Source organism: Strix aluco, chromosome 4, assembly GCF_031877795.1.
Source record: "Strix aluco isolate bStrAlu1 chromosome 4, bStrAlu1.hap1, whole genome shotgun sequence".
In the NCBI taxonomy this organism is placed as follows: Eukaryota; Metazoa; Chordata; class Aves; order Strigiformes; family Strigidae; genus Strix; species Strix aluco.
In genome coordinates, this window is record NC_133934.1 from 28,902,391 (window position 1) to 28,920,668 (window position 18,278).

Sequence of the window (18,278 nt, forward strand, 5' to 3'; positions counted from 1 at the left end):
AGGTACCTTGTATATACAGAACTGTTCAAAAGGAAGGGTCTACATTATTCAATTCCCATGTAAAAATAACCAGAGAACAAATTTGAACTTTTCTTAGGTTCCCCTTTCTGTAGTTGCACAATTAAAAAGTCTGTCTATTTCAGGTCTAAATGTCTTTTTGCTTCAAAATGTACATAAATTAATATAGGTTCAAAAAAAATAAAACAAGAACAAACAAAACACAGGAATAAGAATGCAGCATAAGAATAAAATGATCACAGAGAACAGAGTTCTGACAAAAGAGCATAGCCCTGACAAAAGAACATAGATATGTGAATTTAAAATTCTACATCTTGGACAAGGTACTAAAAAATAATACAACTATTCATTATTGTTCTTGCTTGCTTTGTGTATCAAAGAATATATATCAAACTACATTCATTTTAACATTCTCTTTCCTACTCCATGTGAGCTAAAACACATACATAACTGTAGCACTAAGAAAACTAATTTCTGATTTTTCTGTCACCTGTATCTAATGCTGCTATTCAAATATATGTGATGCTTCTAAATGTTATGACCCATTAAAAATGAAGTGAGAATTCAATAAACTGCGCAAGATTAGTTTTGCTAATATTGTTGACACTAAGTGCGTAACAATAAACACATTACTAAATGAAACAGATTGTAATCTTGCACTAAATGAAGGCATTATGAATCAGGCTTATTCCCTTTCGTTAAAAATGCAATCAAATTTTTTTCAAATTTATCTGCTAGAGAAAACACATTCAAGACTTATTTAATTAACAAAGATAAAACTTTCTCCTTCCAATAATTTAAAGCAAAACTGAAACAATATGACATTATGCCATAATTAATTTGGGATAGCTTAGGTCAGCAATATTAAATACATGCCATAAAGTAAAGGGATTAAAGAGCTCAATATAAAAGAAGCCTCATTATACCAAGCCCTTAATGTTAACCTAGAACTTGAAACTACATTACGAGAGAATAGAAAGGGGAAAGAAAAGTAAATTCTTTCTAATATGAAAAAATAAATGCTAAGTGGTGCTTTGAATAACTGGAAGCTATGTTTCTTTGAAAGGAACAGTACTCCAGTAGTTAGTCTTTTTAGGGACTTGGTAGCTCTCAAGAAGGTATTTGAAATAAATTTCTCATTGATTATAAAAAACACCTTATCGAAACTAATACCTTCTACTTAACTATATTTTAATACTGATATATTTATTACATAATGCAAAGATGGGTATCTAGCAAGTGACAACTCCATATAAAAACTAAAAATTAAGTATGATCAATAAAAACGTAAAGTAAAATCTCCTGCAGTGTTTATATTCGCTGCTGGAAGTAACTTGTTTTATTAACTTTAACATGGGCTTCATGTGTCACTGGGTTGAGTCTACCTGAAAGTACCATCCAAATGAGACCTTGACTGTATCTGTCCAGTTCTATCTGTCAAGATTAATTAAGTACAAGCCAGAAAACAGTAAGAAGCAATAGATGAACTTTGTTGTGTAACTGTGGCTAACTTCACATTTTTGTAACACATTTAGGCAGGAGACCAGAGGGTATCAGAAATCCAAGTGACAACTGCTGCCAGTAAGTATGGAGAAAGACTGGGAGATTCTCCTGGGGCTACATGATTAGAGAGGCCATTGGCAGCTTATGCTGACAATCTCATCTAGATTGTAAAAGAATGTTAAGAAATAGCTCCTCAGGGGACATCCAACCCAACGCAGAAGGTTAAGCCTGAGGTGCAAATGCTGCATGCAGGGACTAGGCTGTTCCATCAGGCAGAGCCTCTACATGTCTTGTTCCCCTGGCAGCAAGGGTGCCAGTCTAAGCTGGCCTGGAAGGAACGGAGCCGTGACTGGTGTGTGAGGTGCATGTCTGTGTGGCAGAAATAAAATACTAGCATAGAAATTACTACCTCCTTGATATACCCATTGTGCTTAGTAAACAGATCTTAGATTTTATGTCACTGGGTGGTGTGCTTCTGCTCTTGCAACCACTCGGCCCAGTTCCCTCAAGACATCCCGAAACAAGACACTGTTCATTAGCCATATTATGATAAACCCCCAGGAGAGTAAAGCAGCAGGCTGCCATGCAGATGTTATTTATTAAAAACAAACAAACAAACAAACAAACAAACACCACCCCAAACATAAATTAAACAAAAAATAAATCAAGAACAAGAAAGAGGTATGCAGGAAGGGACACAACATTCCAGGAAAATTATCCTAGTGCCTTGTTACTGATGTAGCGCCTTTTTACCAACAACACAGTAACAGCGCATTTTAGGAAGAGAAGATGTGAGATTTTTCTTTGGACAAACCAGTTACACTGTCTTAAATCTATAGGAGGAGGTACAGAAAAGGTCAAAGACAGAGATATAGAAGGATTTGACGGTGTACTTGCAAGGCTGGAAAACTGAAATGTGCACTTTGATAAGCAGAAATGGACAAATTCACAGAAGATTTTGAAGAAAGAAAGATAAAATTCTGCCTAATAACTGCCTGGGAAAACATTGTAGAATTCTGGTCCCACTAAAACCACTGACCCATTTCATCTGATTTCAGTAAGGCTCATATTCAAACCTGAAATTTTCACAATGCTTTGTGTGGCATTTTCTCTACCAGGAGAGAAAGTAAGTGCTTTGTTGTGCATCATACTCAATATGCATTTGAGCTTGGCCTATTTTTTGAAGACTGCATGGTGTTTACTGCTGACTAATCGTACAATTTTATGCAGCAGTTCTGATGGCTGATTCCAAGCAGGTATTACTTATGTTTTGTTGTGCTAGTCTCTGTTTCTTTAAAAGTAAACAAATTAAAATATTTTTAAGTTATGCAAATAAGAAATATGTTTGTTATTGTACTTTAATAAAGAAGAGAGCAAAACCTTATTGTAAGTGAAACAGCATCATTTTACAGTGCTGAAGCTGTTTGCTGTCTTATAGTACATTCTAATTTGAATTAGTGAGAAAGTTTTGCCCAGACCCCCGAAATAGGGTTTCTTTTAAGTAACTGCAGCTTGTAAAGTTTAACACATTCAACTAATTCAAAAAATTCAAATTTAATTTGCTTAATTTACAAATATATTTAGAAATGCGTTTACCTACCAAGTACCAAAATACTTGGATAATATTAAGGTAAGACATTTCAGAAAATAATCTAAATTTACTTTTAAAATAGAAACATTGTCATCTTTTTCCATTCTGTGAAAACTTTTTCCTCTTAAGAGAGTCAAGCATATATAGACAGTTCTCTCTTATGTGATAATTTCTAAAAACTTTGGGGTTCTCAGGAGATCTGTAAGCTGCAGTTGAAAGCTGTTTGGACTAGAAAAAACATCACATTCTACAAACACACTAACTTGAATGAAAAAGGTCTTTACCAAGCACACTTCAGAAATGCTTCCTAACAGCTCTGTTGCAGACAAAGCTAATGCTACTCAGTATACTCACCAAAGACTGTCCTGGCAGGTACAGATTCTCTGTTCAGCCAGAATGACACTTGAGAGAGAATGACAGTCATGATGCAGGGTAGGTAAGTCTGAATGACAAAATAACCAATTTTTCTCTTCAAGTGAAAATGAGCCGTCATTACTGTATATTCACCTAAGTGCCACAAACAAACAAAATACAATGAAACAAAAGGTTATCATCTTATGAAAGTCCCTTTGGTAAAAGTTTGGTATGTTTATATAAACCAAATGTGCTAGGGTTAAATTGCACAGAATCTATTCTGTAGTAGAAAACATCCTACAGAATATAAGAAAGTTTTTGAGTACAACTATATCTTATTCCAATTGATCTCCAAGAAAGACCAGTGTTCAGGAGCTTATAGGAACTCTTGTAAGACCCGACAAAAACTTCAGTCCTGCAGGTTTCTGCACATAAACAACTCTCTGCGTTCACACAAAAGCACCCTGAGAACTTAATCTACAGTCAGAAGGCAATCATGGAGATCCATCACAGCCTGGCACATGTAGGAACACAGTCTATAGTCTGGTAGAATAATCCAGTGTTTAATTCCAAAAAAAATGATGGAAGGGAAAATTGGTTGAAACCTGCATGCTTCACCATTTACTAGATAAAAAGTGTCATTTACCATATGAAGTTAAACAATTATCCCAGTCTTGGGTTACAAACATTAAGATTCAAGACTAAGCTCCAGATAATATTTAATAACTGTTACTGGGGACAAGTTCACCTCTGCTATCACCAGTTACTTATAAACTTGAAAGAATCAGTAAAGCGCTGCTATGTGATACTTGTACCATACATTAATAAACTATGTCTAATATCTCACATTTTGCAACAGTGTTTCTCAGTAACCTTCTAACACCAGCAGCAATTCCTATGTTCTTCATGGCCAGGTGAGTGCCTTTTTTTTCAAAGTATCTTTTACTAACCTGTACTTGATTTAACTGTCTCTTTTCCGATTGTTTGGCCTAAAAGATCATACTGATTCAATCTTGAGCCATCTGGTGCCACCTGCACTGAATCTGAAGCATTGTAAGTCCAGATGTATGTAACTTCTGAAGTTGTGTATGCATCTGTGGGGAAATAAAATATTTTATCAGCAATTTAAATTAAACAGCTTCCATTAAAACTCATAGAATTGTAAGAGCTACTTATTTTTCAACAAAATAACCCACCCCGAAAGCTTAAAATAATATGGTAAAATATATGTTTGGCCATTTAAAATAGTATTACTGCAGGGTAAATTCCCATTGCATCATGGGAACAGAGCACTCATTTGTGATCTTATTAACCACAATTTATTGCTATTAAATTACAAACAACATCTCTTCTACACTGTTAAAAAACTTGTCAGAGATTAGATATTATATGCACCCTAAAACTCGTGGTAAGCTAGATGAAAAGAACAACAATTTGTAAGATTTAGGACACACAGCATTTTTGAAAATTCATACATATATTGTTCTGACTTTCCATTGTCCCCACTCTCCTCGTTGGGAATGCATCACAAGCATTTTATTATTAGCTGAAATTCATACCTAAATATGGGAAGCCATGTTCAGTGACAATGCCCTTAACAAACTTATAGTGGCTCTGTGCCTTGCCTTGCGTACCCTCTTAAATTTCATTCATTGGCATGTTTTTGTGGGACACACTGACATTAAGCAGGCTGCTCTCTCAGTGCGTTCATGATCAAGCATACATTTAGCTTAGGGTCTGTCAAATAAACTAGAATGAAAGCAAATCAACACTGTATTTTAAAAAGCATTGATGCCTCTCCAGTAAGACAGAAAAAAATTGAGTATGTCCTGCAAGTTTTTCCAGTCTGATACCCTACTAATAAATGGAGTATGAAAGGAAAAGGGTAAAAAAACACTGATAGAAGAAACTGTGTGTTCACTCTGATTGACTGAGAAAAGTGCATTTTAAGTCTTATACCATAACTGTAGTGAAGTGAAAAAGAAAAGCAACATTTCTGTTGAGCTGCAAACATTTTCACTTAGGAAATCTCTGGAGGTCCAGAAAGAAGCTTCATGTAAATAGCCATAAATTGCATGACTGACAAAATCTAGGTGGGTAGCATGTAGAGATTTTTAACACTTCCCTTCTATCTTTCCAGCTTCCCACAAGAAGACCTCTGCTTTAATGCATACCAGCTGTATTGCCAATTGCTGATTTGTCCCCATCCTCCCCACTGTTGGTTAGACATTTGATAAGAATAAAGATAGATGATCTATTAAGCTACAGCTTCTCCAATACATTCAGTTTGGCTTTTCTCTTATGTATAAAAAAAAAAAAAAATCCTGAGACATTCGTAAGGCCAATGATCCTCCTAGCAATGTAAGATTAGTGGCATATGAAGAGCTGTGACAAAGCACACTTGCCTCAGCTAAACCAAAATCCTTGGGATTCCTGCTCATTTTCACCACTATTCCTCATTCAAATTCTATCTCAGAATAAAAGCTGAAAAATGCACAGTAGTCTAGAAATGAGTTCTAGGTAAAGAAATAAAATGAGTGTGAGGCCATTCAAAATGAACAGAAATAAGAGTCCCCTGGATGTGACAACAGGATGAAGCACAGGTGACTACAGGGGAAATTAAAGACAGCTTTTCTAAAATCGCATTGCTTACAGTTTAAATTCTACTGCTTACTGGAAAACCAGAAACCATGGACAGAGACCAAAGAACAAATTAGTAAGCAAAAAATTCCAAACAAATAAATGAGAGGAAAAAAAAGGAAGAAAAAGGAAAAAACTGTTTCTACAAAGTCTAATATACCTAGTCAGAAGGGTTTCCAACTTAGGAATGCAAATGAAGTCGTACTAAAAAGTAGCCTCTTGGCCTGCATATCAGTTTCATTATTGCAGGGTTTTTTTAAGCTGTTTTAAGCCTACATATGAGTCTTTTTTCCTCCCACATCTTATAAATCAAACATATCCTGCTGTGCACATATATGTAAATATTATTAGTCAGTAGCCAATTTCAGCTAACATCTCTGGTGTTAGTTCGTTAAGCTGTATTATGTATCATAAATATAATATTTAGGGGGCAAAAAAGGCTTTTATTATTAGTAATTCTAATGATCTTTTATCTCCACTGTTAAGATTTCTCTCTAGTGTGGAAACACCATCAGAAACACGAGCTTGGTTTAATTTGCTCCAAACTCCAAGGAAAAGGGATATGTCGGGGTTGTGGAGAGAGTGTGCACAGTGCTCTGACAATATTCATCTGGTTAACAATGTCCTTAGGGGCAGCTTATCACCTGTTTTTCAACCTGTGGGGGCTGCAATTAACATAAAATCAGCCAGAATTTAAAGGTATTAACCAGTTTCCTCAAAAAAACTTTCCCTTTCCTGGGCCCAGCAGAGAACATAAGCTGCAGCCAAACCCCTCCCCCCCCCCAAAAAAAAGCAACAACAAAAAAAAAACCCTTTTAGTGTACAAAATCCAGGAAATATCTATAATGTCATCCTAATTCATGAAGAAGAATAAAGACTGTAATATAGGTAAATGAAGTTATGCTGCTCTTAATACTAATGAGATCAAAGTCCACCTGTCTATAACATGCAGATGTGCTAATGAGTGAAATTTTTTTATCAACAAGAAGCCATTTGTTGTTACCTTCATTGACAAAAATAAAAACAAATATCATTAATAATAAAGAGAAAATAAATGTTTCAGTAAATGAAAACAAACATTCTTTGAAGTCTTTATTCTGCTTTTCATTAATACTACACAGGCTACATGCACCTAGGTCTGCATTCATTGGTATGGTTTGCATGCTGGAATAAAATTAGATCAGTGCAGTGCTGAATTAGGTGCATAGTGTTTATTGTTAACTGGAGGCAAGAAAGCTTTAAAATACATTAGAAGATCAACACTAAATAAAGAGATTTTGATGTGTCAATTTTTGAGGTTACAATTTTTTTTAGAAGTACCATCTTGTGTTTTAAACCTCTCATGTAACAATTTACTGAAACAAAGTGATGCTGAGCAATGTTAGATATTCACTAACCAAAGGCTGTACTTCTTGTTATATACTTACAGCTGCCAAATTTCAGTGGGCATGAGTGAGCATCCATAGGGAAGTCCTCCAAGTGCATCGGACATTCAGCTTGGACTGTAAGCCTGAAAGGCAAAAGACCGCTATGCATTTAAGTCAGTTAGCGGGACAAGAAAATCAATTCCACAGAAATGAACAGAGTTCATGCTGATTTAGGAGATGAAACTGAAATGTTATATTAAACTAATTAAAATTTAAATCAGCTCTTGCTTCTTCTCTTTTATGCCTTTGGAAGGCATTGACTTATCACATCAAAAACCTGAAAGAGCTGACCTCAAAACTATGAGCAAAGGCCATTTAAATGAAAATATAAATTATGTAACTGCAGGTTATTAAGAGCAGTTATTTTCTTCTCATAATATTCCGAGGCACATGTGTGATTGCATGGCTCCCAAAGGCTCATTACAATAGCACATAAAATACAGTTAATTTGCCAAAGGACTGTACTCCATAGTTTTCTGAATTTATTTTTTTTACAGTTTGAATGGAAGATGTAGAAAAAAAACATGTTGGTGTTCTTTCAGAAGATTGCTGCTACTTGCTCTCCATGTTACTTGTGATTATTATTTTTATTTATGTATAAGCATGACAGTATGTTAACAATACATTCACTTTTGCTCAGTCTGTGAAAATATCCCAGCAATACCCCAGTATCAAACATGGGGATTAATACCATAAAAAATAATTTGAAACAGTTTGAAATGGTTGGTGTTTTTTAAATTCTTCACAGTGGTTTCAAACAGTATTTCTTATTATTTGTAGCATATGATTATAACACCTTCTGGAGGGAGAGAATTTCAGTCAGTTTATACTGATACAGGTTAAAATATTGATTTGAGTCCAAGGAAAAATACTATAAATGGGGATCTCAATTTATTTCCAGCAAATTTTTCTGAACCTCTCCAGCCACTGCATCACTCAACATTATTAGCAGTCTACCCATCAACATTCAATCTTGTAAGGGTCTGGGTATTGTATAGTAAATCAGGCTTAAGGAATGCTGGTATGGCTGCATGGAAAAAATTGCACAGTACATGTTTGCTTTACAGGTCACAATTTATATCTTTCTTAGGCTGGAGATTTTAAGTCTACATTCACAACAAATTCAGTTTATTAAAAATTCTCAAAAAAATAAAAAAAGAAACTAGGTCAGGGATTTCTGGAAATTTCGATTAAAAATTCACATAGGCAACATTATTGCAACAAGAGTAATCAAAGAAGAAATCAGTCATATAAAAATGCTGCTTATGCCTATACATACGTATATAAAATTTTTCATAAATTATTTTATAAACAAATTTAATACATTTTCCCAGCTAAATGTTTATCTTAGCTGCTAATCATGCACAGGATGAAAAAAAAAAAAAAAAAAAAAAAAAAAAGTCTAAGTAAAATATTGTAATTAGAGATAAAGAAACAGTTATTAGAGAGTAAGACATATTTTTATGTCCAGTAGTTCTTGCTGGAAAGAATTTGAGGCCTTATTAACCCTTTCTTCTTCCTCTTTATTTTTTATTGGCACTGATCTTAATAATAAATTTGCTTAAGAGCTCACTTGGTACGACAGGTGCAGTAACAGGCAAAAGTCAAATACTATTTTAATTGTTCTAAGATGGGAGTTGGTAAACTTTGGTTATTCTTAACAATTTTTACAGAGTGATTCCCATCTGAAGGTCTCCAAGCACTTTATGCAGGTGGCCAGTATACATTATAGAGGTATGAAAACTGAGGAACATGTAGGAAAACTGATCTAACTCATAATCAACCAACAGACTTGTAACAGAACTGGAAACAAAACATATGTTTTCCTAGCTTGCTTTCTGCTGGGACAGAAATGAAACAAAGAAAAGTCCTCCTGAAATCTTATTTAACTGTTATCTGGAAAAATCACATTGAGAAATAGCTTGAATAAAGAACAGATGAAAAGACTTACCTCATGGTGTACAAGAGAGTCCCATCATCTTGGATTCGTAGAAGCTTGTTTGGCATTGTCATGTTATGAGCCACTGACTTCTTCCCATTGTGAAAAAATGTATCTGGGGTCCAGATTTTGCTGGCCATTAAGTTGTTCAATCTAAGAATGTTCATTGGGCCCTTAAACTTTAATCTTTCATCCTTCCATCTCTGACGGAAGAAAACATCTATTGTATATTCCTGTAATGGAATAAAGATATGCCTTTTTTTGACACAACGAAACATTAATCTGCTTCCTGAGGGTCAAAACAAAAAATCTCTGGTTGCAAAAATTCCCTTGGTAAAATTATCAAGGGAGAAAAACCATCACACAAAATTGTATAATATTGAGAATAATAAAAAGGAAGTCAATTTATTAAGGGTATGATATTCTCCTTTACGATTGCTAGCTGCTGTTTGTATGTCAAACCCTTCCAATATTTAGATTTCTGTACCTGACACACATAGTATGTGTGACAAGGGTAATTTCAATAAACACAGATATTTTACATTAAGAAGTAAGAAAAAAATACACCAAAGGATATTAAGTAGTTCCTGCAGCAGATGCACCTAAAGAATAGTAATACAGCATTTCAGAAGCACAGAGAATGGCTGAGACTGGAAGCAAGGAAACAAGGCTACCCATAGAGGGTACAGTACATTCAGGCAGACTGATATGAGAAAGATTTTTCCAAAGGGGAAAGTAAGGCTCCGTAGTGATGTGGATTTTATTAACAAAAGTACATAGGTAGGACTGATGATTAACGGGTGACACACACAGTCTGCTTAACATTTCTCTAGTGTCTAATTTGGGAAGAAAGGACAGTCCTGTTTAACATCTTTATTGATGACCTAGACGAGGGGATCGAGTGCACCCTCAGTAAGTTTGCAGATGACACCAGGTTGGGTGGGAGTGTTGATCTGCTCGAGGGTAGGGAGGCTCTGCAGAGAGATCTGGACAGGCTGGAGTGATGGGCTAAGGCCAACTGTATGAGCTTCAAGAAGGCCAAATGCTGGGTGCTGCACTTGGGCCACAACAACCCCCAGCAGCGCTACAGGCTTGGGGAGGAGTGGCTGGAGAGCTGCCAGTCAGAGAGGGACCAGGGGGTGTTGATTGACAGCCGGCTGAACATGAGCCAGCAGTGTGCCCAGGTGGCCAAGAAGGCCAATGGCATCCTGGCCTGTATCAGAAATAGCGTGGCCAGCAGGGACAGGGAAGGGATCTTACCCCTGTACTCGGCACTGGTGAGGCCACACCTCGATTACTGTGTTCAGTTTTCAGCCCCTCACTACAAAAAGGACATTGAATTACTCAAGCGTGTCCAAAGAAGGGCAACGAAGCTGGTGAAGGGTCTGGAGCACATGTCGTAGGAGGAGCGGCTGAGGGAACTGGGGTTGTTTAGTCTGGAGAAGAGGAGGCTGAGGGGAGACCTCATCGCCCTCTACAGCTACCTGAAAGGAGGTTGCAGAGAGCTGGGGATGAGCCTCTTTAACCAAGTAATGAGTGATAAGACAAGAGGTAATGGCCTCAAGTTGCACCAGGGAAGGTTTAGACTGGATATTAGGAAGCATTTCTTTACAGAACGGGTTGTTAGGCATTGGAATGGGCTGCCCAGAGCAGTGGTGGAGTCCCCATCCCTGGAGGTGTTTAAGAGTCGGGTCAACATAGTGCTTAGGGATATGGTGTAGTTGGGAACTGTCAGTGCTAGGTTAACGGTTGGACTAGATGATCTTCAAGGTCCTTTCCAGCCTCGATGATTCTGTGATTCTGTGGAGAAAAGGATGCAAGCAAAAACAGACTGATGACCTAGACCACATGTCTGTGTCAGCCAGTACTGGATATCCCATCTGCTGGGTTTTGTTGCTTTTCTAAACAAACAAACAAAAATACTAATTAAACATTGATAATGTAAATTAATTAACTAACTTAAAATTGGATCTGTAAATGGATTTAGAGGTTTGTTACCATCAGCAAAACATATAAATTGGAAATGGAAGAACTTAAAAACTTTGTTGGAAGCAAACTCTATTCTGTGAGCTGGTAAATGTTACCTTGGTGCAATTTCAGTTTTGTGGGACAGGTACAAAATGGAATCATGATTTCAAAATATTAGTATGTTACTACAGTCTGTACTATTGCAATTACTCTGCAAATGCTACAGTTTACATAAACTATTTTTGAGTAAATTATCTTTGAATGGGTATATCCTGAAAAAATTTAACCAATATAAAATATTCAAGTGATTTCAATATAAAAGTGATTTCAAGGAATTTATCAGCCCCCTTCACTTTCTGCTGGCTCCCTTGTGTGCTGATTAAGAAGGCTTAAGTTTTGTTCTCAGTCAATCATATGGTGGTATAAAAGGAGTGCTGAGTAGACAGCAAGAAGCAACAGTCCTTTTCAGCTCCTTTGGTCTGTGAGCCAAGGAGCTGTAAAGACCTTTTCCAGGTCAGCACCAGAGGCAAAGACAAGCATGTGGAATAAAGGCAAGAGAATTTTGTTACCTGAAGGAGCGTGGCAGGGGCAGGAGAGAAAGCAGTTATCATTAGGAACTGTGGCAGGTGCTTGGGGAGATATTTTTGGAATGATGTAGTGGGGTGCTTATAAACTAACCTGACAAAAACCACAAGTGAAGTTTTTAGCTATATTAAGAGGACTTACATGACTACAATACAATTTTGTATTTTTCTAGTTAAAGTTATAGTTACTCAAACAAATATTAAATAAAACCAACATTACAGTACACTAGAAATTCATTTGCTTGGGTTTCTAATGCCAGTTGCTATTATCTCTAGTAATTTTTAGTAAATATATCTGTGAAGTACAAAATTATGCACTTCTTAAACATGTACTTCTTTGACACTATTCCTGATTTTTTACTGGTTCTCATCACTGCCTCATGACAAGTAATTTGCCCGTTTCTCTATGATAGATTACATTCAATTGTCCTATTTTATTTGCTGATTTGTATGTTGTTTTATTTGATAAATATCATGTCACTTAAACTCCCATTTACAAATTCCAAGTTATCTATCAGTTCAGCTGTAGACCGGGGAAAGTCACAAAACACATAAAATCATGGAGGAGCAGGAGCAGGAGGAACAGTGTGCTTGAAGCAGGGGGAATGTATGAAATCTGGTTAGAAATAACAGGTAACTCAGGGAAAACAATTGCCCTAAAAGCCTCCTTGTGGTTTCTGTCTGAGGGGCTTTGACAATAAATCATTGCTATGTATGATAAGATTGATGTTTGAGGTATAAAGAACTGGAAAGAAGAGCCTGAAGGAGTAAGACTTTGAACCCACTGAAATTCAACAGAAGTCAGTGATAAGTCCTACAGGTTCCTCTGACAAATATCCCTGAAAATAAACGATTACAATACAAAACTTAAGTTTTTGTAGTGTTTCCATCAATAAAGAATTTCAAAGGTCCCACTTCTTCACTGTGTTCCAACATATATAAAAAGAATTACAAGAGAAATAAAATAGAAAAAAAAAAAAAAAAGCAGACACAAAATGACACTAAATCAAAACAGCAACATTTCAAAAAAACACATCTGATGCATGGCAACTGCTTAGGAAGTGGAATAAGCAGGAGAGAATCTAAGCTGCAGCCTTGAAAGATCCCACTGATAAATCTCTGACTGATCCACAGGTAATTCTAATCTCTTCATCCAACCCATGACGGAAATCTTTATTTGCAGAACACCCCATTTAGAAGATGGAAACAGAGCATAAACCAAGGTTTGGTGTGAATGGTCATGAACACCTTCTCCTTCCATTTACCACCACAACAACAAAATCTCACATAGTTCTTAAATAACTTATTTTTCTGCAGACCTCAGTGCATTTTTCAAAGGAAGCATTGTGATCTCAATTTTGTATGAAGGAAAACAAAGCACAGAGATGAAATTAACTTGTCCCAGTCCATTTACAGAGTGATTATGAAAAGCAAAATGAAATCCATGCCTTTTGCATCCCAGTGCTATATTCAATGATCCCATGTTCCCTCCTGAGCCAAATTTATTCTACTTATGATCATGAATATCCCTATGATGGTGACCATACAAAACAAATGAAAAAACAGGAAACAATAAAAGTATTTTCAATATAATCAATGTGATAAAAAAATCACAATTTATTGAAAGATGCTACATAAAGATTTTGTAACTATTTCCTATTCCATATATCTACCACTTTGGGGTAAATGCTGTGTAAAATTTACTTTTCAAGCAAGACTAACATTCTGTTAGAAACATAAATTTGGACTCTGGAAAAAAAGACTCAAATACCTGATACTCTTTTAATACAATCTGCAGATATTATCCTATATGAAAAAACCTGTGCTGTCTCTGGATATTAAGAAACGACTCTCCAGTATATAGCGTGGTATCTCCACAAAATCACAAGAGCATACTTCCAGGACTACAAAGGATTCCTGCGATCATTTCTAGACAAGCAAATGCTTCCTACTGATTTGTGTCTGAAATGGAGCTTTCACAGCTGGGCTCTGACACAGTACATTTAAACATAATCTTTCAAATATGTATTATACAAGTTTACATGAAATTTTAGGTACAGATGATGAGATTCTTACTACATGTTAAGAAACACTTGAGCCTCTGCCTGTTCAATGGTCAGACGAATAAAATAGTGAAGTAATTTCATTCTTCTTTTAATATGCAGTTGTTGTGCATACCAGTATGCACAGTAAAAAAAGACATTAGTATCTCTGGGATAAGTTTTAACTGACTTGAGTATAAGCAATCCCTCCTCACTACATGGCAGTCTTTTTTACTAAGGCCAGATTTGAATGGGAAGAGTTTAAACAACAAAAAATGTACTCTCATCCTCTCAAATAATGGTTGGCAGATTTTGGCAGTCTTTGCATCTGGACTAAAGATGGAAATGATCCAAACATCTCAAAAATTGTGAGTGTTCATTAGCAAGCAGTATTGTCATGGAACAGGCTGAACGTTTTATTAATCACCCTCTGGAACACAGCATTTTGTTTAGTGAATAGTTCAGGCCAGAGTTCCTCATTCCTTACTTGTAAAGATTTTTCTCAGTCAATTCTCTGAAGAAAGTCTGACTTTTTCTTGACCACTGTTAAAGCCATTAACTGACACACCATAAAAGCAACTGTGAAAGCAAATTTAAAATACTGTAAAATATAAAACTTTGAAAAGGCAAGTACAAAATATTAAAAATAAGGAGAGGGAGAATGGCACACATATCTTTTTATTGATTCCTTAAAGACAGTCAGAAATGCTGGGGTTGATACACTAATGAGATGAACACATAAGATTCATGGACCTAAATCTCACCTAGCTAATACAGGAGCTTCATATTAATATTTATTTTTACATTAGTTTAATTTCTTAATTTTAGTTCTTAAAAAGCACATTCTTGGTGTCATATATACCTTAAGGCAATGTGTAATTTTTCCTTTAGTTTATCTTAAAAACATTAACAATATTAGTAAACAACTAGTACAGTTGAATATTAACATGGCTGGTATGTAACTAAGTATCAAAAACACTTCCAAGAAAATCAGGAAGGAGTTTTAGACAGGAAACTCAAAAAAATTCTATTCAAAGCAAAATAATCTGCCCAGTATACGCATTCTTGCTATAATCTGATATTTGTGGGTTTGATGAGTACAAGTTTGTGATGGAACTTCTGCAAATTAGTTTACCAAATTCCACACTAAGCATTTGTATGTAGCTTTTGAAAGAAAGCTGAAATCAGCTTTACAGTGGAAGGGTCAAATCATTAGTTAGTTTTCTTGGTCATTTTATTCTCTGTGGGACAGATTTATGCATGGTGCAAAAGGCATACACAAGGGCGAACACGCTACAACAGCCTGCAAAACCTCATAGTTCTTGAAGTACACCTTTGTATGGCTTGGCTTTACCTAGGCCTGTCTACCAGATTAGACAAACAATATTTCTGTCATCTCCATCTCACTTTCTACTTATCTCTGCTCAAAAGAAAATAAAAATTTCTAACAATATCAGGACTAAAAGAGTTCAGGATGCAATTCTCTCCCAAAAAAAACCTCAGTGGTCCAATCACAAACACTGACAACTCAGGCTCTGTAAAAGTATTTCACTAGCTGTGTATCTAACATCAAATCTCACCGCACAGATGTATAAACTAAGTCCATTTGTTCTTTTACAAAACTTACCTTCTGATGTCTACAACACACAGAACATAGAAGTAAATAGCAGACGGCCAGAAAATCCTTTCAGGTCTTTGGGAGGTGTGAACAGAATTCTTGAAAATATTCTGAATAAACTCCCTTATGAAGGAGGGCTGTGGTTTGAAACTGCACTGTTGGTTATTTATTATCAAAACCCTTAACAGCCCCGTTAAAAACTTAAACACTATGCCATCACTGCATTTCAAAGGAACATGTATTCATTTTTAAATGCATAAATAATGTCTGCCAGATATATATAACCTTTAATACTATAAAGAACATGTGGTATATTTCTAGGGAATTGTAGCATGATTTTCCTCTATTTGAAGAACTCATTTCAAGCCTTTTATTTCTGCTTTGTCTGCCAACTTCAGTCATTTTTGTCTAAGCATTTAATCTAAACATGAAGTATTTGAAAAAAATCTGGAAAAAATGTTTGAATGATAGTGTCTAGGGAAGAGAATGTCTTCCTATTCATATCCATTTATGAAAAGAACCTTGTTTGAATGATTTTCTCTCTCTTTCCATAGACCTGATGTAGAATGAACTCGGAGTCTAAAATAAGCACTGGGGAGGAATAAGAGAGTAATGTGAAAGATACGAATAGGGATTATTTAGAAAAGAGACTACAGGATATTATTCACACTGCTGTCACTGAAAATACAAACACTTTTTTATTCAGACATTCAGAAAGTGCAACCCTGAAACACAATGGATGCCTGGTGCCAGGGACATGAATCCAAACAAGAAGTACACTGAGAGCTAATGTCAGTAAAGGATTTGGACACAGCCTCTGACAAATCAATCTCCGATATTGATCCACTTGGCAGGATGTTGCACAGGGGAACAAGGCTTCCCAACAGAATAAAAGGACAGAAATTCTGCAAGAGATCGTGTGAGATATCCTCCTCAAAATTTCAGCCTATGGATTGAAGTTGCAAAGGCAATGACCTGAGCCTATAATAAAAGGGAATAGAGCAACTAATTTATTGACTTTTCAGAAACATATAAATGATAAAAAGATAACCTAAGTGCTCCCCAAGACCTAAGAAAACCAAATATATTTATCTTTTCTGTTTGCTTTTTACTCTTTACTCTTCTGTTACTGAGTTAAAACGAAAGCTACAATAAAATAATTGCAGTGGTTTTTTTAATCTTTGTGAAAAAAATCATCTTGGTTCATTCCCTTATTCTGTCCTGATTTACATATCATACAACCTCTGTAAAGCTTTGCTCCAGTTAAGGAACCATAGCTAATAATTAGACTTTGAAACAGCTAAAAAATAAGTTTTGTAGGAAAAAAAAAAAATCTGAAATACAAAATGGAATAAGTAAATCTGAAAAACAGACACAAAAAATGAAACATGGTTCCCAGTTCAGCCACTCTCTCTAAAGAACCATTCTCAGTTGTAAGGAGAGATGCTGTAACAATCCTTTTGGTCATCTCTGGATTTGACCTTCAGCTGTCATTGAAACGTTCTGTTCTAGATCCATTTAAAATATCGGAAACATTTATTGAAGGTTTAATTGAGAACTGACAAGATGGAAGTATTGTGTAGTGATGAACTAGCTGGGTATGACCATCTCTGCAGAGAAATATTAATGTTTCTTGAATCTAGAGTGAAAAAATAGAGGTCTATCAAGAAACTAGGAAAAATTTTTGTGTACAAACAAATGGGAAACATAGGGAAAAACAAAGATGCAACCATAGTAAATAAAACTCGCCGAAGACAATGAAATACTAAGGTTGAAATCTGAAACACAAAACTTTCAGAAAACTTGTTAGTTTTAATATTCAAGCAAAACTGAATCAGGTCCTGCCACCTACTAACTATGTGTTGTAGTAAAGCAGAGACAACTGTTCCCAGCGACAATTAGAAAGACTGCTCTGAGGCAAAATTTGGCAAAATGTTGGCAAAGCTTTCTTCACAGCAGAAGGCTGTAAAGGCTCCCAGTGCCTATATACTCTGTCTAACATTCAACAGCCATTGCTTGAGGAGTAAATATGTTTCTCATTTATTATTTATATTTTTTTTTCTACCAAGGACATCAGCACTTATGGCTATCTGGGAAATTTTAGAAGTCAAAGTGTCAGGAGAGCCTGGAAAGAAAGTCTGAGAAAAAGCTGTAAAAGTACCTTGCTTGCAGTGCTAAAATCAGTTAGCAGCATGTATATTGATAAAGATATGTAAATCTACCAGACTTCAAATAAGTAATTTTGAAAAAACAGAGAAATAATCAGTTTTAATGTTTAAATTAAATTATTTCCATTTTGTTATCCTACAAATCATAATCCAGCCAAAATTATCCTTGACCTCAGAATTTTCAAATATTAAATATTTTAATGTAAATGCAAATGTTTTAATTAGTCTCTTTAATAATAATTTAGCTTTATAATGCTATAGAAAATTCAGATATGCTTTGCTTTTCAATTGTTCTGTTCAATTTTTGGTTTGTTTTTCTAAACAATGCAGCTTTTCTTCTCTCAGGCCAATGTCAAAATAAATTTGTATCACTGATCTGGTTGGAAGCCTATAAGGCATAACATCATAATATTGAACTTAAACATT

At 35.5% G+C, this 18,278-nt stretch overlaps 1 protein-coding gene across 4 annotated transcripts in view; it reads right to left on the reverse strand.

Moving 5' to 3' along the window:
* GABRA2 (gamma-aminobutyric acid type A receptor subunit alpha2) overlaps positions 1-18,278 on the reverse strand; it is a 69,073-nt gene that overhangs the window by 16,066 nt on the left and 34,729 nt on the right. For all 4 annotated transcript variants that reach the window (XM_074822442.1, XM_074822443.1, XM_074822444.1 and 1 more), the window contains 4 exons: positions 9,485-9,705; positions 7,534-7,616; positions 4,417-4,560; positions 3,467-3,619 (listed from right to left, as the gene is read on the reverse strand). In XM_074822442.1, the coding sequence (XP_074678543.1) occupies positions 3,467-3,619; positions 4,417-4,560; positions 7,534-7,616; positions 9,485-9,705 (601 nt within the window). The remainder of the gene's footprint in view (positions 1-3,466; positions 3,620-4,416; positions 4,561-7,533; positions 7,617-9,484; positions 9,706-18,278) is intronic.